Here is a 21,084-nt window from a genome sequence, read left to right on the forward strand (position 1 = left end):
AAGCACTAGGAGGGGAGGAGAGAACTGGAAGGGGAGAGAATGCAGGCAAAAATCATATCAGCACTGTTCTGAGTCAGTCTTGCAGATCAGACTAAAATTTAGGATATCTACATCTTCTTATTCTTGAGCTCTTCTAGATTCTGTATTTCCAGTATAACCAAATTATTTTAAAATCATAGCCCTCTGTTCTGTGGCAGTCAGCAGCCACTTGAACTAAGGGCTTGAAGAGAGCAGTTGGCAGCAGTACCTGCTGCAGAGAGAAAAAAACGAAGATACCTCCTGTCAGGAAGATCTAAAGGATATAGATGAACAACACATGAACAAAAAACCTCCCAACATGGCAGGAAGAGTTCAAATCAATTAAGTGCAGACTGAACCCATAAATTTGGGGAAGGCAGAGCTTTTATTATCTTCAATCTGTTTAAATTGAGCTGAAACAGACCAAAATAACTAAAAGCTCAAAAAACCATACATTTTATATTTCTGAATTCTCCAAAGTTCTCTTACTTTAGGTCAGTAATTTCTTTCTAGATTATGGAATGTCAACTGGCAGGAGGCACCGAGTCCACCCTCCTTGTTTTAACTGTGAGAAAAATAAGGCTCAATTTAGACAAGGGCCTTGAACAAGGTCAAGGGCTAACTGCAGGGTCAGCACTGGACTAAAACCCCAGAGCATCTATCTAGGATTTTCTTGCTTATACCACAGAGTTAGTAATTTGATTTTGTGACCTTTTCTATTTTTTTTTTTTTTTGACATTTGTAAGAAAAACTTCAATAGCACCAATAGGGATAGTAAAACAATTCTGATCTTTCGGATCTTAAGTAAGTTTCTACTTTAATCTGAACTAAAAGTATTTTCCTGAAGGCAAAGGGTGAACTGTGACCCACTGGTATATTTGAAGATGTTATCACTGTCCCAAAGAAATCCACGTTTAGACTCAAAACCTAAACATCACATTTCTGTGCTCTACATAAAATATGCACTAGCAATAGCAAAAAAGGTGAAAACAATCCAAATGTCCATCGATGGGTGAGTGGAAAACAAAATGTGGTATATATATGAAATAAAATATTTTCAGCCTTTAAAAGAAAGGAATCTCTAACACATGCTACAACATGGATAAGCCTTGAGGACATTATGCTAAGTGAAATAAGCCAGACACAAAAGACAAATATTGCATGGCTCCACTTATACGAGAGTATAGAATAGTCAAATTCATAGAGACAGAAAAGAACACTGGGGGTGCGCCTGGGTGGCTCAGTCAGTTAAGCGTCTGCCTTCGGTCCAGGTCATGATCTCAGGGTCCTGGGATCCAGCCCTGAATCAGGCTCCCTGCTCAGTGGGAGTCTGCTTCTCCCTCTATCCCTCCCCCCACATTCGCTCTCTCTCTCATAAATAAAATATTTTTTAAAATTTTTTAAAAGGAGGGGCGCCTGGGTGGCTCAGTGGGTTAAAGCCTCTGCCTTTGGCTCAGGTCATGATCCCAGGGTCCTGGGATCGAGCCCCACATCGGGCTCTCTGCTTGGTGGGGAGCCTGCTTCCTCCTCTCTCTCTCTCTCTGCCTGCCTCTCTACCTGCTTGTGATCTCTGTCAAATAAATAAATAAAATCTTTAAAAAAAAAATTTTTTTAAAGGAGCACCTGGGTGTCTCAGTCAGTTAAGCATCTGCCTTCAGCTCAGGTTGTGATCCCAGGGTCCTGGGATCAAGCCCTGTGTTGGGCTCCCTGCTCAGTGCAAGGTCTGCTTCTCCCTCTCCCGTTGCCCCTTCCACTGCTCGTTTTTTCTCTCTCAAATAAATAAATAAAATATAAAGAAAAAAGAAAAGAAAAGAAAAGCAGAACACTGGTTATAGGGATTGGGGGCAGAAGACAATAAAGAGTTATCATAGTGGGTATAGAGTTTCAGTTCGGGATGATGACAAAGTTCTAGGGACAAATGGTAGTGCTGGTTGTACAACAATGTGAATGTACTTAGTGCCACTGAACCATATACTTAAAAATGGTTAAAATGATAAATTTATGGGGGTACCTGGATGGCTCAGTCGGTTAAGACTCTAATTCTTGATTTCAGCTCAGAGCTGTGAGACTGAGCCCCCATCGGGAGGGCTCTAAATTGGGTGTGGAGCTTGCTCTATCCCTCCCCATATCCCTCTCTCTCTCCCTCCATTTCTAAAAAAATAAAAATTTAAAAATGAGATAAATTTAAGATAAATTTGTTATGTATATTTTACTACAATGAGAAAAAAAAAGGCACTAATTTCCAGAAGCACTATCTTCAATACTAAAATCCTCTTTATTTTTTTAAGTAGGCTCCACATGGGCCTTGAACTCATGACCCTGAGGTCAAGACCTGAGCTGAGATCAAGAGTCAGATACCTAACTGACTGAGCCACCCAGGCGCCCCCAAATCTGTTTTTTTATTCGGCAAATTTATATTGGGCACTTATTATGTGCCAAGAACCATTTCAAGACTCGGGTCTATAGCAATGGGACAAACAGAACAAGTGCCTATTCTCATGAATATACGGGGGACAGGGGATGATGGAGGGAGACAGATGATAAACGTGTAATATGTCAGGTGGAAATGAATGCTATGAAAAAAGCATCAGGTAGGATGAGGGAGAAGAGACTGTGGAGTCGAGCTGGGGCTGGGGGGTTTGCTATGTTGTCTAGGGCTGTGGGGAAACACCTCTCCCATGGGTGACATCTGAGGAAAGACCTGAAGGAGCAGAGTGCCCCAGGCCAGAGACAGAGCTCTGCCAAGGAGGCAATATGGCTGGATGGAGCCAACAGAGGGAGGAGTAATAAGGAGCCCCGGGGCACAGACCTACTTTTTAAGTTTCTTATAAACTTTTCAAGGGAAAAGTTCAGTAGAGAAATATTTCCTCTGCCATATATGCGTCTTTCATATGTCCTAAAAAGTGACAGAAGAGCCTCGTTGGCTCAGTCACTAGAGCATGTAACTCTTGACCTCAGGACCGTGAGTTCGAGCCCCACGTTAGACACAGAGATGACTTAATTTAAAAAATTTTTTTAAGCGACAGAAAAACATTTGTTTTTTTCCACTATTCTTTCTGCAAGAGGCATGTTTGTTAAGGAGACAATTTACATCTCCCATTGCTAGAGCGCCCTCCAGTGCCTCTGTATGAAAATAGCATTTGGCACAGATTTTTTTGTTGTTGTTACTTTTAATTTCTTAAACTTTTGTATTTGGCCAAAAATAATATTGTCCTTGATACGTATATCAAAAAGGACATATCATCCTTCTCGTAAGTGATACTGTGAGACTGAATAAGAAGACAAGGTAAGTGTGCTTTAAAATAAGCATGCACTACTTGTAAAGCAGTACAAATGTACACATGTGAGGTATTTTTAAATGACCATATAAACTGTCAAAAGGTTCAAATCACAGACCTGTACCCCTAAAACAAATAATACATCATATGTTAATTAACTGAATTTAAATTTAAAAATACATAAAACTTTTTAAATGTTCATAGAATCCCTTTTTTTTTTTTAGATTTTATTTATTTATTTGACAGAGGGAGACACAGTGAGAGAGGGAATACAGCAGAGGGAGTGGGAGAGGGAGAAGCAGGCTTCCCGCAGAGTAGGGAGCCTGATGTGGGACTCAATCCCAGGACTCGGATCATGACCTGAGCCAAAGGCAGACACTTAATGACTGAGCCACCCAGGCGCCAGGATCCCTTATTTTTTTAATTCAATTTTTTAGCAATGTAGAACTTTCAAACAGTGAACATAATCTACCACTAAATTGTGACCCTAATTTTACTGAAGGTAGCAAGTAGGGCAATAAAGTAGAAAGTGTCTTCTAAAATCTACATGATTTCGGGGTGTCTGGGTGGCTCAGTCCATTAAGCACCTGCCTTTGGCTCAGGTCATGATCCAGGGTCCTGGAATCCTGCCCAGCATCAGGCTTGTTACTCAGTGGAGAGCCTGCTTCTCCCTCTCCCTTTGCACTGCCCCTCTCTGCTCATGTTGTCCCGTTCTCATTCTCTTTTCCAAATAAATAAAATTTAAAAGAATTTTTTTAAAATAAAAATTTCAATATACGCATGTTCTGAATATTCATATTTGAAAAGTATCCTGCAAATACTAACAAAATACTACAGTTACTTTATCTTCTTGGCCAGAACACAGTGAAGGGAAACAAGTAAGACTTGCCTGTACTAGCATCCTATTAAAACAGAATTTTGACTTTCTCACAGAAACTGACTCTGGATCCTTTATTATGAAATCAAGCACCTCTGTCAATCTCAAAAGTCGAAGAGGAAGACATTACATATGGTGTAATTCAAGAGAGAACTTGTAGAAGAGGTAAAATTTCATAGCTGTTTACAGAACCACCTACAAGCAAGGTCAGTGTGACAGCCAACACCACAGACAGAAAAGCCGCCCCTGACTGACAGCCAGGGGATGAGATTCTTTCTAGGCCTGGAGCTGCCAGCAGTGTGACCAGCAAGATAGTCTATCCCTACTTTACTGTGCATGGGCCTGCTGATGCCAAGAAAAATGAGCAGATGAACCTCCAAAGGGCACACTGCAATCCAGGTATCTTTCACCTTTCTGGCAGGTGATTTAAAAACCAGAATCAAAAGACTTAAAATGTCCATACTCCTTGATGCAGGAAGTTCACATACAAAAATTCACCTTCAAGTACATGAGTATGAGTAACCATAGAGATATGGGTGTAGGGACATTTATCTCTGCTTTCCCAAGAGAGAAAACTTGGCAATAGTTTAAATGGATAACCGGCATTATATACATACAGATATATGTGATAAGAGTCATAGAACGAGAGTGAATATCAGTGCTCCAAGATTAGGTTAACATCCTCAAAGTTAACCAAAACATAAAATCAAAGCAACTAAATAAAAAGCCACCTTAAAACTGGCTTATAGTGGGAAAAGGAAAGAAGGGAAGAAAGCAGGGAGGGAGGGTGGGGAAAGAAAGGAAGGAGGGAGGGAGAGGAGTAAGGAAGGAATGAGTCTCAGTTCTGGAGCTCATTTATTACCTACAATGTTCAAATGAGTTATTTAACTGATAAGCCATTAAACACTCAAGTAACAACATGAAATAAATTAAACCTGTTTTAATTACAATGGATTTAAATTCATCCCCAAGTGACCTGTATGAAAACCTGAACATTATTTCCTTGATTTTTTTTTTTAATTAACTAATACAATTCTAAACTTAACCTGGCAAGATCATGAGCAATGTGTACAGGAATAATGAAGCAAAATGTAACAATAAAACACAACTCCAGTTGCACTCAGGGGCATGAAAGCCTAATGTTTTTACAATTAACAACTCTTCCAGTCTTAAGAATATTTATCAAACCTACCAATAACCAAGAAGCCCAGCTTTCTTCTCCCTGACTTCCTAAAATTTTAGCCGCGTGCATTTGTGGACTTCCTCACAGGGAGTCACACATAAAATAGCAGCTCCTATATATCAGCCACCACAACATGCAGTGAAGGTAAACTGTGACCAAAGACTGTTCTTAGAAATGACATCAAGCGGACCCTGGCTGTTTAAAGCCGCTAACTGCAGCGAAGTGCAGATGCCGGGCGGTGGCAGCCACTCCATGGATGCGATCTCACTGACCATGTAGGATGCCCTCCACCAGGCTCGTCCACAACCAAGCACATATGTTCACTTCCTAAGCCTTGAATGTAACTTCAGGGAATACTCCATCCTCGACACACCACCATGGAGTATTTCTAGAATCATAAGGTGCATATGCCTCTCAAACATTCTGCAAAACGGAGAGAGTTCCTTAAGAGGCAGAGACTTTGGTGGCCACAGTTATTCAGAGGGGAGTAAAGAAACCACATGTGGTGAAACTGTCCTCAACTCCCCTATGGATGCATGGGGCGAAGAGCATCGAGGGTAACGGGTTTTCAGTCAAGAATTCATCTTCATGGGCGCCTGCGTGGCTCAGTGGGTTAAGCCTCTGCCTTTGGCTCCGTCATGATCTCAGGGTCCTGGGATGGAGCCCCACATCAGGCTCTCTGCTCAGTAGGGAGCCTGCTTCCCCCCAGACCCGCCTACTTGTGATCTCCTTGTCAAATAAATAAATAAAATCTTTTAAAAATTGCTGAAAATACTTCTTAAAAAAAAAGAAAGAATTCATCTTCAGGTCCCAGCTTTTCCTCTACTTAGCCTCACCCGCAGAAACTATACGGGTTACCCAATGTCCTTTTTCTTGGCCTGAACCCACACAGGTGGTTCTAGTTCACAGCAAAACTCCATGACACAGAAACAGTACAGTGGGAGCAAAGCCCGACACAGCTGGACTGGATCCACAGGCAAAGGCTATGTATGCTCTTGTGCAGTCTCGGCACAGCCTTGCTTTAACAAACAGCACCGTCCTGGGCATCTCCCCTTGCAGGGATGCCTTCTCCAGGAGGAACTGCCCATGCACCTGTTCAGTCCCAGCCCCCGCGTTCCGTGCTTGCTCACCGGCGTGGCTACGGCCCACTAGTTTTTGCTCTGGGATACCCCATTTCCCACCAACTCCTCTGTCCAGCCTGAGGACATGTCCGCTATTCCTGATCTGTGTACCCCCCATGATATTTCCTATATGCCCAGAGTCTCCTTCCTCTTTCTCCTCTCTCGGCCTCCAACAGAGGCCCTTCTTTCTCCATTAAAACATGTGGAGTACTCTGTCCCATTCCATTCTCTTGGGAGGTCATTCTGGAAGTCTTCAGCTCCAGTTCTCGAACTCGGGTCTACTCTCTGGCCATCTTCACTGCATCTTTCAGTCCTTCACTTCTCTGTCTCTAGAGCGAATAACTATCCTGCTGTGTCTGGAACAGAGAGGCCTCCTGGAATGTGGGACTTTCATGGCTAAAACCAGGATAGTTTTGCAGGCAAGCTGAAATGGTTTGGTCCCTTGCCTCCCTGGAACACTTAATATTACTTTCTCCATTACGACCCAAAACATAATTTTTGTTTACAGCACCCCCTTTTAGCTTCTTACCATGTACTCGGGAAAGTCAATTTCAAATGAAGCCAAAAAATACTTCAAAATAACTAACATTCTACGTTGACCTATTAATAACAGTTCAAGTGGCAAAGTACACATATTCTTTTTTTTTTAAGATTTTATTTATTTATTTGACAAAGATCACAAGTAGACAGAGAGGCAGGGAGAGAGAGAGGAGGAAGCAGGCTCCCCGCAGAGCAGGGAGCCCGATGTGGGGCTCAAACCCAGGGTCCTGGGATCATGACCTAAGCTGAAGGATGACACTGAAAGACTGAGCCACCCAGGCGCCCCACACATATTCATTCTTATTCTGAGCTCTTTTCAAAGATCACTTAAAAATTTCTCAGTCCTTTTTAATACCTGCCTGCTTTTCAGCATTCTTTCTATAAAGGTTTTTCTCCTTTCTCTCTCACTGCTTCTGTCCTCCCCTCTATACCTCTCTTCTCCCTTTCCAAACTCCCTTTTAATTCCTTCCCTCCCTTCTTCCTTTAACGGCCCCACAGTAGTACAGAAGGACAACAGTGGTTGTCGCCACAATCTTAAAAATCTTCAAAACTGAGGCCAACTGTATAAAAGGGACTACCAGGACCTCTGAGAAGTAGCCCCATCAAAGCTCCCTCAGCCACTTACACAACCCTGCTGCCTCCTCACATACTGTTCATTCTTGCTTACCCAGTCTCAGATCCTTAGTTTGTGTCTGTCCCTCTCTAACCTGTCTTCATTTATTTCCTTCCATACCAGATTCCTCTCTAACCTGATACTGCAAAGCAAGAGGTAGTTCCTTTAAGAGTTTTATTGCTAACTACTTTAGAAAGGAGAGCATCAAGATAAGAAGTAAGAAGAGAGTATAGGGATCAGCAAATTCCTACAGTTTGCCAGAAGTAGTTAAAACAAACTTTAGAGGACAATTTATTATTAAATGCTTATATTAAGAAAGTAGGGGGGGTGCCTGGGTGGCTCAGTGGGTTAAAGCCTCTGCCTTTGCCTCAGGTCATGATCCCAGGGTCCTGGGATCGAGCCACGTATCGGGCTCTCTGCTCAGCAGGGAGCCTGCTTCCCCTTCTCTCTCTGCCTACTTGTGATCTCTGTCTGTGAAATAAATAAATAAATAAAAAGAAAGTAGGAAGGTCTAAATTTCCACCTTAAGAAACAAGAAGAAAAGGGCAAATTAAACCCAAAGTAAGCTTAAGATAGGAAATTATAAAGATAGGAACATAAATCAATGAAACAGAAAGCAGAAAAATGGGGAAAAAAAATCAATAAAACTAAAACCCTAAAAGATGGTTTTTTACAAAGATCAATTAAACTGACAAAACTCTGGCAAACCAGTCAACGAAAAGGAGAGAAAAACATTAAAAATATCAGAGAGAGAGGGCACATGACTACTGACTGTATGACCATTAAAAGAATGCTAGGGACAGCAGTGGGAGTAAGGGCTAACTGCAAATGGGCTTGAAGGAGTTTGGGGGATGATGGAAATTTGGGGGGGGGTGATCTAAAAAGGGACTGTGGTGATGGATGCACAAATCTATGAATTTACTAAAGATTATTGCACACTTAAGATGAATTTTATTATATTGGGACGCCTGGGTGGCTCAGTGGGTTAAGCCGCTGCCTTCGGCTCAGGTCATGATCTTAGGGTCCTAGGATCGAGTCCCGCATCGGGCTCTCTGCTCAGCAAGGAGCCTGCTTCTCTCTCTACCTGCCTCTCCATCTACTTGTGATTTCTCTCTGTCAAATAAATAAATAAAACCTTTAAAAAAAAAAAAAAAAGATGAATTTTATTATATATAAATTATACCTCATAAAGCTGTAAGAAAAAGGATAAGGGATTATCATGAACAACTCTATGTCCATGAATCCAACAGCTTAGATGAAGTGGACAAATTCCTTGAATTTGGCTGACCAACCAACCAAGGGTCACTCAAGAAGAAGTGGATACCTGAGTAGCCTTACTAAAGAAACTGAATTTGTCGGGGCGCCTGGGTGGCTCAGTGGGTTAAATAAAGCCTCTGCCTTCAGCTCAGGTCATGATCTCAGGGTCCTGGGATTGAGCCCCGCATGGGGCTCTCTGCTCAGCAGGGAGTCTGTTTCCTCCTCTCTCTCTCTCTCTGCCTGCCTCTCTGCCTATTTGTGATCTCTGTCAGATAAATAAATAAAATCTTTAAAAAAAAAAAAAGAAGAAGAAACTGAATTTGTAGTTAAAAATTTTTCCTACAAAGAAAACTCCAGGCACAAACATTTAAGTAAAGATACTGCCAGCTCATTCAAGAAAATAGAACACTCTCCAATGAATTCTATATAGCCATTATTATTCCCATACCAATCCAGAACAAGACAATACAAAAAACAACAAAAACAAAAACCCCAAACTATAGGCTAATGTTTATGAGCAAAGATGCAAACACCTTTAACAAAATGTTAAATTCAATTCAACAATATATAAAAATAATACATCATGAGGCGCCTGGGTGGCTCAGTCAGTCAAGCATTTGACTTCAGCTTGGGTCAGGATCTTCGCTGTGTCCTGGGATGGAGCTCCACTTCAGGCTTGTCACTCAGCAGGAAGTCTGTTTCTCCCTCTCTCTCTGCCCCTGCCCACATGCTGTCTCTCAGATAAATAAATAAAATCTTACAAAAAAAAAAGAGGCATATATCATGATCAAATAGGGTTTATTCCAGGAATGCAAGATTAGCCTAACTTTAAAAATCAATCTAGGGGCACCTGGGTGGCTCATCCAGTTGAGCGTCTGCCTTCGGCTCAGCTCATGGTCTCAGGGTCCCTGGATCGAGCCCCGCGTTGGCCTCCCTGTTCAGCGGGAAGCCTGTTCTCCCTGTTTTCCCCCTCCCTCTGCTGCTCCTCCTGTTTTGTGCTCTCGCTCTTGCTTTCTCTCTGTCATAAATAAATAAAATCTTTTAAAAAATCAATCTAATTCATCACATTAACACACTAAAGAAGAAAAGCCACATGATCACCACAATAAATACTAAAAAAATCCCATTTTATACATTCAAATCCATTCTTTTTTTTTTTTTTAAGATTTTATTTATTTATTTGACAAAGAGAGAGAGCACAAGCAGGCAGAGCAGCAGGCAGAGGGAGAAGTGGAAGCAGGCTCTCCACTGAGCAGAAAGCCCAATGTGGGGCTCAATCCTGGGACTCTAGGATCATGACCTGAGCTGAAGGCAGATGCTTAACCTGAGCATCTCGTAAGAATCAGCCACCCAGGCACCCCTCAAATCCATTATTGATCGAAATTCTAAGCAGGGGTGACTTCAACAAAATTGCAGAGAAAGGACCTTCAAAAACCCATAAAAGCAACGAGAATACTGGCAAAAATTGTCAAAATCAACCTTTTTAAGAACTCTAAAAATTAATCAAAGGCTTGCAGCAATATAGGAACATTTCTTCAAAAAACATGGACAAATCTCAGTATAAGAACAAACTATGTGGGTTTTTTTGTTTTGTTTTGTTTTGTTTTTTTAAACATACCCACTCCCTCTTCCCAGTTGGGAGGTAGCCTTGAAAACCAAAAGCCACAATCATGGTCTAAAACCATCGACCTAGCAGCCACTGGAGGAGGCAAGGCAGGGCTGGAGCTCTTTCAAAGCACCATTTACAGAGAACTGACACTATTTGACCTATATGATAGTTCCCTGGGAAACCCCACCTGCAAGACTCACCCAACTCAGAGCCCAAACAGTGGGACTGCATTTTTCCTGACGGTGTTTGTCAAATCAGAAGCAATTATTTAACATCACCACTACCTGAAATGGCAGATAATAGAGCAAAGAATAGGCTAACCAAAAGCTTAAAAGGAAAAGGTGGAGCCAAGAATACACAATGGAGAAGGAACATTCTCTTCAATAAATAGTGTTGGGGAAACTGGATAGCCCGATGCAAAAGAATGAAATTAGACCACTATATTACTCCATACACAAAAATTAACTCAAAGTGGATTAAAAACCTGAATGTAGGGGCACCTGGGAGGGTTAAGCCTCTGCCTTTGGCTCAGGTCGTGATCTCAGGGTCCTGGGATCAAGCCCCGAGTGGGGCTCTCTACTCACCAGGAAGCCTGCTTCCCTACCTCTCTCTGCCTGCCTCTCTGCCTACTTGTGATCTCTCTCTGTGTCAAATAAATAAAATCTTAAAAAAAAAAAACTTGAACATAAGACCTGGAACCATAAAATTCTTAGAAGAAAACATAGGTGGTAAAGCCTCTGACATCAGTCTTAGCAACATCTTTGTGGATGAGACTTCAAAGGCAAGAAAAACAAAAGCAAAAATAAATAAATGGGACTATCTCAAGATAAAAAGCTTCAGCACAGCAAAAGAAACCTTCAGGAAAATGAAAAGGCAACCTAATGAATGAGTAACAATATCTGCAAACCACATATCCAGTAAGGGGTTAATATGCAAAATACATAAAACGAATTAATCCAACTCAACAACAACAAAAAACAACCTGATTAAGAAATGGGGAGAGGAGCTGAATAGCTATTTCTCCAAAGAAAACATCCAGATGGCCAACAGGTCCATGAAAAGATGTTCAACATCAGTAGTTACTAGGGAAGTGCAACTCAAAACCAAAACATGGTATCACCTAATACCTGTAAAAATAGCTACTATCAAAAATGACAAAAAATAACACACGTGGGAGAGGATGTAGAGAAAAGGGAACCCTCACACACTGTTGGTAGGATTATAAACTGGTAGAGCTACTAGAAAACAGTATAGAGATTCCTCAAAAAATTAAGACTAGAACTACCATATGACCCAGTTATTCTACTTCGGGGTATTTATCCAAAGAATAGGAAAACTTTAGTTTTTGGTTTTGTTTTTTTTAAAAATTTTATTTATTTATTTGACAGAGAGAAATCACAAGTAGACGGAGAGGCAGGCAGAGAGAGCTGAAGGGAAGCAGGCTCCCTGCTGAGCAGAGAGCCCGATGCGGGACTCGATCCCAGCACCCTGAGATCATGACCTGAGCCGAAGGCAGCGGCTTAACCCACTGAGCCACCCAGGCGCCCGGAAAACTTTAGTTTTTAAAAAAATATATACACTCCTGTTTATTGCTATGTCCACTGAAGCACAGTTTAATAGCCAAGATAAAGAAATAAAATGTCCATCAGTAGATGAATGGATAAAGATGTGTTATATACAATGAAGCCATGCTCAGCCATAAAAGAGAATGAAATCTTGCCATTTGCAGCAACATGGATGGATCTTGAGGGTATTACGTCAAGCAAAATAAGTCAGTTGGATAAAGAGAATTACTATAAGATCTTACTCATATGTGGAATCCAAAAGGCAAAAGAAATGAACAAAACAAAAGTAACCTCATATAGAGAATAGACTAGTGGTTATGGGTTAAGGGCATAGGGGATTAGCAAAATGGGCTAAGAGGGCAACTGTATGTCCCTAGACTTGTGGTGGTCGCTTTGTAGTATATGCAGATGTCAAATTTTAAAGCTATATACCTGAAACATATGATTTTTTTAAAAAGGAAAAGCTGGACAATGAAAAAACTGTCCATACACAGTTTTGAAAAGCTCTGACATTTTCCTGGGATTCTAAAAGGCCACATACATGTGTAAGGCTGTTGCTATCAGACCCACCTTACAAGAAATACTAAACAAAGTTCTTCAGGCTGAAAGTAAGTGATCCCGGACAGTAATGCAAATTCACACACATGCACAACACATGCACACACAGACGTGGTAAAGTAATTAAGTGTAAATGCATATTCCTACTCCTTTCTTCTCTTACTTAACTTTAAAAAAAAACTATACAAGAGGACATTACATAACTGTGTTGTTAGGTCTATAACATATAGAAATGTAATATATTTACCAATGAGTGAGAGCAAAGATGTACTAGGCAAAAAAATAAATAAATAAAAAATAAAATAAAATAAAAATGGCACCAGATGGTGATCCGAATCAACAAGAACAAATGAAGAGAACCAGAAATAGTAAATAAAAAGGTAACTGTAACACATATTATAAAGTGTGTGTGTACTTGCATCCCCTTCTCTAAGTTTCTTTAAAAGACATAAAATTGGGGTACCTGGCTGGCCCAGTTGGTAGTACATGCCACTCAATCTCAGGGTCATGAGTTCAAGCCCCATGCTAGGTGTGGAGTCTACTTCAAACATAAATAAATAAATACAAATAAAAGACATAAAATTATATAAGTAAAACTACAACAATGTATATATGGGTTTGTAACATATAAATATAATATGTTTAACTATAATACCATCAGCCAGGAGTCAGCTTGAAATTCTCTCCCTCAGAGAGAGAGATCGCATGTGCTCTCCCTCAGCTCCCTCTCTGCACACACGCTCTCTCTCTCAAATAAATAAATCAATCTTTTTTTTTTTAAGATTTTATTTATTTATGTGACAGAGACAGAGTTCATAAGTAGGCAGAGAGACGGAAGGAAGCAGGCTCCCTGCTGAGCAGATCCCAGGACCCTGAAACCATGACCTGAGCCAACGGCAGAGGCTTAACCCACTGAGCCACCCAGGCGCCCCTAAATAAATCAATCTTAAAAAAGAAGAAAAAGGAAAGGAAAGGAAATATAACTATATAGAAGGAATACTTCTCTATCTTCTGGAATTAAGTTAGTATAAATCAAAAGTCGATTCTTATAAGTTAAGATGCAATAATACAATGGAATGTTATCAAACCATAAAAAGGAATGAAATTCTGATACGTGCTACAATATGAATGATTCTTGAAAACATTATGCAAAGTGAAATAAGCCAGAAACAAAAGAATAAAAATTTCATGATTCCAGTTACATGAAATATCTAGAATAAGCAAATTCAGAGAGACAGAAAGTAGATTAGAGATTACCAGGTGTTAGGTAAGAAGTTATTGCTCAACCGGGTACAGAGTTTCTGTTTGGAGTGATGAACAAATCTTGGAAATAGTGGTAATGGTTGCAGGACAGTGTGAATGCAATAATGCCACTAAACTGCACACCTACAATGGTTAAAATAACAAAGTTTATGTTACATATATTTTATTTTACCATAATTCTTTTTTAAAAATATATATGATTAGCCCTAGAGTAACCACTCAAAATAAATCCTTTAAAATTACAATTAAGAATTAAAAAAATAGTTAAAAATCATTCAAGAAATTTTAAATATTCACTTAATGCGTAAGAAAGCAGTAAGGAAGGAACAGAGGAACAAAAAAAGACATGAGACATACAGAAACCAATACTCAATAAACATGCCACTTAAAAGGAAAACTACAGACCAATCTCTCATGAACATAAATGGAAAACCCTCAAGAAAATATTAGCAAATCAAATCCAACAATGTCTAAAAAGAATTATACACCACAACCACATAGGATTTACTCCAGGTATACAAGGCTGGTTTGACATTCAAAAATCAGGTAATGTAATCTACCACATCAAAAGGTTAACAAGGAAAATCATATGTTCGTATCAATTGATGCAGAAAAAGAACTTGACAAAATCCAGTATCCATTAATAACAAAAATAACTTACAATGGATCACAGACCTAAGTATAAAAGGTAATACTGTAGAATTTTTAGAAGAAAATACAGGAGAAAACCTATGTGACTTTGAATTTGGCAATGAGTTCTTAAATATATTAGCAAAAGCAGAGGTGCCTGGGTGGCTCAGCGGGTTAAGCATCCCACTCTTGGTTCCGGCTCAGGTATTGATCTCAAGGTCCTGGGATCTGGCCTGGCTTCAGGCTCTGTGCTCAGCAGGGAGTCTGCTTGAGGATTCTCTCCCTGCCCTCTCTCAAAATAAATCTTAAACAAACAAACAAACAATGTCAAATACATGGTCCATGAAAGAAAAAAATCAATAATCATGACTTCATTAAAATAAAAAACTTCTACTCTGTGCAAGATACTGTTAAGAGAATGAAAAATCTTTAAAAAAAAAAAAAAGAGAGAATGAAAAGACTAGTCACAGATGGGAGAAAATACTGGCAAAACATATCTTACAAAAGACATATCTATGATATGCAAAAAATACTTAAAAACTTAACAAGAAAACAATCCAGGGATGCCTGGGTGGCTCAGTGGGTTAAAGCCTCTGCCTTCAGCTCAGGTCATGATCCCAGGGTCCTGGGATCGAGCTCCGCATCGGGCTCTCTGCTCAGCAGGGAGCCTGCTTCCTCCTCTCTCTCTGCCTTCCTTCCTCTCTGCCTCCTTGTGATTTCTGTCTGTCAAATAAATAAATAAATCTTAAAAAAAAAAAAAGAAAAGAAAAAGAAAAAAGAAAACAATCCAGGAAATAGGCAGAAGATCTAAACAGACAGGTCACCAAAGATGACCCACAAATGCCAAATAAACCCATGACAAGATGCTCAACATCAGCTGACACCAAGGTTTTTCAAGTTAAAAGAACATTAAAACAACAACAGATCCCACTACACACCTATTAGAATGACTAAACAAAAAAAAAACAAGTAGACGGAGAGGCAGGCAGAGAGAGAGAGAAAGGGAAGCAGGCTCCCTGCTGAGCAGAGAGCCCGATGCGGGACTCAATCCCAGGACCCTGAGATCATGACCTGAGCTGAAGGCAGCGGCTTAACCCACTGAGCCACCCAGGCGCCCAAAACAAAAATTTTTTAATTGACAATACTAAATGCTGGCAAGGATGCACTGCAACAGGAACGTTCATTGATGATGGGAATGCAAAATGGCACAGCACCTTGGAACATAGTTTGGTAGTTTTTTTTACAGAACCAAATTTGTACTTTCAACAAACAATCATACTCCTAGGTATTTACTCAATTAATTTGAAAACTTATGCACACAGAAAACTTGCACAAGAATGTTTAGAGCAGCTTTATCAAACCTTGATAGAAGCAACTAAAATGTCCTTCAGTGGCTGAACAGATAAACAGATTAACTATGAAACATCTCGGGGCGCCTGAGTGACTCAGTCGGTTAAGTATCTGCCTTCAGCTCAGGTCATGATCCCAAGGGTCCTGGGATGGAGTCCCACATCAGGCTCCCTGCTCAGCTGGGAGCCTGCTTCTCCCTCTCCCTCTGCCCCTCTCTGCTGCTCATGCTCATGCTCTCTCTCTCTCTCTCAAATGAATAAATAAAAATTGTGGGTTTTTTTAAAATTTTATTTATTTATTTGACAGACAAAGATCACAAGTAGGCAGAGAGGTAGGCAGAGAGAGAGGAGGAAGCAGGCTCCCTGACGAGCCAAGAGCCCGATTTGGGGGCTTGATCCCAGGACCCTGAGATCATGACCTGAGCCGAAGGCTTAACCCACTGAGCCACCCAGGTGCCCCTGAATAAATAAAAATTAAAAAAAAAAAACAAAACAAAACCCCTATGAAACATCTCTGAAATTGAATATTCAGCAACAAAAGAAAATGAGCTAAGAAGCCATGAGAAAGACATAGAGGAACCTTAATGCACATTGCTAAGTGAAGAAAAACTGTCTAAAGGGACTATATGACTATATATGACTCCAATTATATGACATTATGGAAAAGGCTAAACTTTAGAGACAAGAACATGATCAGTGCTTGCCAGGAGTTTGGAGGGAAGCAGGATGGATGAACAGAGGGATTTTTAGGGAAATAGAACAATTCTGTATAATACTGTTATGGTAGATACATGATACTATGCATTTGTCAAAAACCATAGAATTTTATAGCTAAAAGAGCAAACCTTAATATATGCAATTAAAAAAAATTCACATGGGGGGTTGGGGGATCCCAGGAAAGAATGCAAACTGACAAGGGAATCTACCTGTATCACAACCTCACTGAAGGGGTGGGAGGAAAAGGCACCAACCTAAGCAACCAAGGAAATGAGTGGAGCCTATTAAAGGAAAAGGAACTACACATAAGCACTGTACTTTTAATTGATAGTTTTTCCCCATGGAGTATGATCTAACAATTCAAATACTGCTATATGTGTATGCTGAAATTGGATGGTAGATGGTTTCTTTTCTTTTTTTGGTGGTGGTGGGGAGGGGGGAAGGCCAGGTTTCTAACTGTAGCAGTAAAAATTTATTAAGAAACAAAGGGAGGAGGCTAGAATGATCCATGTGGTAATGGATTAGAACTGGAGTAGTATGAACTCAGGTACAGCCTAATATAGACACAGTAATTACATATAGAAATATTTAGGGGCGCCTACTGGCTTAGTCTGCAGAGCACGTGACTCGATCTCAGGGCTGTGAGTTCAAGCCCCACCTTGGGCTTAGAGCTTCCCTTAAAAATACAGGTATTTATAATATATGCATGGGTTACTATTCACACATATGTTTCTTTGCTCTTCACTGGAGAGGGCTTAAAAAACATGCCTACCAATAGTACCTCTAGGAGTGGGGAGTTATGTTCCCCCAACCTAAGGGCCAGGTATTTAGCTCCTCTGAGCAGGAGCTACAGACAGGGCCAGAGACAGGATGGAAGGGAAAACCTCAAGGCCACCACTACAACAGGGGAAAATATTGAAGACTCCGTAGACAAGTCAGGAATGGTCCCTGCCTACTGGCAATGGTGCTAATACTGTAAAACCAGAAGGAAAAAGTCACCAGGAGCATGCCCACCTCAGGCAGAAATTAAGGCATCTGTAAGCAAACTCATTCTAAGTTGACATTTGGCACCTTTACTTCTCCCATTTGTGTGTGTTCTGAAGGGGCGGAAAGCCGGAGGATTTACCCCGGGTGTAGGCTCCCTGAAGCACCCAGCATGAAAGCCTACTGCCATAGCCTTAGCAGGATCTGTTAAGTGTGTGGAGAACGAACCAATGGGCTAATAAGGATGGCAAAGAGCACTGTGAGATGAGTCCCAAGCGCCTTATAAGTAGGTACTGCATGTGGTCACTGGACCCATTATTAAACAGACCACAGACGCTGGCCTGCAAGAAAAGGGACCTTCTGGGGGCGCCTGGGTGGCTCAGTGGGTTGGGCCTTTGCCTTCGCCTCCGGTCATGATCTCGGGGTCCTGGGATCGAGTCCCGCGTGGGGCTCTCTGATCCGTGGGGGGCCTGCTTCCCCCTCTCTCTCTGCCTACTTGTGGTCTCTCTCTGTGTGTCAAATAAATAAATAAAATCTTAAAAAAAAGAGAGAGAGAGAGAGAGAGAAAGAAAGAACGAACGAACGAACAGGGACCTTCTGGAAAGGTCTGGGTATACGGCCTCAGCCACATCTCTGGTTCCAGGATGCTCTCCTGGGCCCAGGGCCATACACCTAGATCTGCTCTAGGAATGGGGAAGGTGGATGCACAGGACCGGGTAAGGGCCAACGCGGGTCACACTGGTGAGTCGGGAAGCGCGGCAAATGTGAGGAGTTCGGACCAGGAGCCACAGACTTGGTTTCGGAACCAAACTCTGCCATTCTCTGCTTCGCGTCACTTAGCCTCCCTAAGCCCGTTCCCTCATACAAAGAAGACTTCCGACTTCTTCACACGGCGGTGCAGGAATCAGATGATAACGTGTATGCATACAGTTGGCCAACAGGCAACTGCTGGACCAGCGGTTCTCAAAGCGGGGTCCCAGGGCACCCGCGCGTCCCTGAGACCCTTCGAGATGGCCTGAGAGGTCTCCAGCTAGCGTCTGCCTGAGCCCAGAATCGCTTTGTCAACGTCCTCCACGACAGCCGATGAGACTCCAGCTGTCCTTTACTAAACCAGAGAGATTCTCAAAATTACAAAACCACGCCCCTTTCACTCCACCTGTGTTACCGTGTTACGGGTTTGTCATTTGTAAATGAGTGCTTTTTAAAAATTCTGTTTTAATTCCTCACACCGTAAAGACGGACAAATACAAGCAAAGCTCTTCGGGGTCCTCAGCAATTTTTCGGCAGGTAAAGGGGTCCGGGGACCAGTCCCGGAGCTGCGGCGCGAACACACGCGCGGAGGGGTTCTCCGCAGGCGAGCCGCCTCTCACAGGCTGCCTCCAGGACCCTTTCACAGGACAGCCGCTCGTCCGCGCTTTCCACGTGTGGGGGAGACTCGTCGTGGGCTCTGGGGCTGCTACACCGAAGGCCTGTACCCATTTCCCCGGCCCAAGCAAGGACCCTCCCACAGGGCGGCACGCGCAGGAGAGGCGACCCTCGTGGGGCGTCGGCGACCTTGGCAGAGGTCGAGCCGGCGCGCGGGAGAAGCGCGCTGCTCCCGGCCGGCGGGGGTTGGGGGTTCCCGGCAAGGACTGGAAAGGCCGGGCTGGGTGGCGGGGGACTCAGGGACCTGCACTCACAGCCTCGGCAGCGCCGCCGCCGGCGTTCCAGGTGGCGCTCTCCACAGCAGACGCAGCGCCATCTTCCTGACGCGCGCGCCCCGCCTCTGTCCTGTCCTTCCTCGTTTCGCCACGCCCCCGGGGTCCCGCCCCCAAGTGGCCCCGCCTCCTCAAGCCCAGCAGCGCCGCGCCCAGTCCCCCGCAAGCCACGCCCCCTGCCTGGCGCACCTGTTCCCGCCCGGAGCGGGGAGGGGGCGGTCCCTGCTGCCAGAAACTTCTCCGCTGTCACCGGGTAGAGCCGGGACTCGGAGTGGTTGAACACTTGCTGAGCGGTTTTTTGGATGACCGAATCCGGTTTTCTCCGTGCTTCTGGGTTTTTTAAGGCGACTTTGAGAGACTGCGTTTTCCCAACCAGAACAGGCCAAATTTTCTAGGGATTAGTTGCTTTTATTGTTAAAAAAGCTGCCTAAGAAATTCGTGAGCATCCCCATCTGCACGTCTCAACAGTTAATCCATTATGGGACATACTTGCTTGTAATAGGATCAGAACTGCTGTGGGCAACTTTCAGGGCCAGAGAAATGCTTGCTGAAGACTCGGTCGGCAAACACAACACTTGACTCTAACTCCTTCCTGTCAGTTTTTCAGCAAATACAACTCCTGCGGCTTACCAGTGGGGGGGGCTGCTGAGGTATTAAAACGGACTTTACTAGCTGTGTGACTTTGGGCAATTCACTTGGGCTCTCCATGCTTCAGTTTCCTCCTCTGTGAGGTTGGAATATTAATAAGACTCACCTCATAGGTCTGTTACGAGAATAGCTTGAGTTAATGTATATACAGAGCTTAAAACCTTGCTGACACAGAGCAAGTGCTCGGTAGTGTTAATTCTCGTTATTAACATCATCATGTCCATTCCCTTCTTGAAACCCTTTGATGGCTTCCATTGGGAAGCATTTGGAATAAAATTCAAGTTCTTCACCACAACCCTGAAGGAAGGCCTTACAGGATCTGGCCTCTGCCTGTCTCTCCAAATAGCCCCACATTCAGGGCCTTCCCACATGCTGCTCCCATCCCCAAAATGCTCACAGCTACACCTCCTCATCCTCCAGGACATTTAGACTATCCGCCACCTGAGCATGCTCAAAGAGGCCTGCACTGACTAACCGAGTGTCCTCCCAATCTGTTTCACCACCAACAGCAACCTGATGGTTTCCATCACAGCCCTCATCACAACATTTGGGGATTTGAGAACTCACTTTCTTATTTGCTTTTTCCTTGGTGGTTCTCTAGGTGGAAGGGAACTGCTGTCCACTGATCAAAGGGGTGGGCTTTTAGGGTATGCTATGGTCGTTAAAGGGGCAGGGCTTAAGTTGTGTGGCAGTTCCACTCCTAGAAAGGCAGCTAATTCTCAGGTCTAAAAACACCATCTCGGGCGCATGGGTGGCTCAGTGGATTAAGCCACTGCCTTCGGCTCGGGTCATGATCTCAGGGTCCTGGGATCGAGCCTCACATCGGGCTCTCTGCTCAGCAGGGAGCCTGCTCCCCTCTTTCTCTGCCTGCCTCTCTGCCTACTTGTGATCTTTCTCTCTGTCAAATAAATAAATAAATAAATAAATCTTAAAAAAATAAAATAAAATAAAAACACCATCTCTAGGAATAGACTGTGAGTTCTTTGAAAACGAGGACCTGGTGTATCTTCTCACTGCTGTGTTCCCCCAGCACCTGGGTGAGTGACTTGTAACCAGTAGGTATTTAATAAATATAAAATGAAAATGTTCCACCGGCCTCATTATAACTCCAAGAGCTGCCATATGAGTAATTATCTTTATTAAAAATGCCCTGGACCTCATGGCTTTTTAGGTAAAG

At 42.6% G+C, this 21,084-nt stretch overlaps 1 protein-coding gene across 3 annotated transcripts in view; it reads right to left on the reverse strand.

The window, feature by feature from the left end:
* CLYBL (citramalyl-CoA lyase) overlaps positions 1-19,352 on the reverse strand; it is a 255,788-nt gene extending 236,436 nt beyond the window's left edge. The window contains exon 1 of one of the 3 annotated variants that reach the window (XM_013053116.2): positions 19,242-19,352. In XM_013053116.2, coding sequence (XP_012908570.1) covers positions 19,242-19,303 — 62 coding nt within the window. In that variant the 5' untranslated portion in view covers positions 19,304-19,352. The remainder of the gene's footprint in view (positions 1-19,241) is intronic. The other 2 variants (XM_004746085.3, XM_013053115.2) reach the window with 2 other exon arrangements.
* Between the last annotated feature and the right edge of the window lie 1,732 nt (positions 19,353-21,084).

This window comes from Mustela putorius, unplaced genomic scaffold (assembly GCF_011764305.1).
Source record: "Mustela putorius furo isolate JIRA1106 unplaced genomic scaffold, ASM1176430v1.1 tig00000551_pilon_pilon_pilon, whole genome shotgun sequence".
Lineage (NCBI taxonomy): Eukaryota > Metazoa > Chordata > Mammalia > Carnivora > Mustelidae > Mustela > Mustela putorius.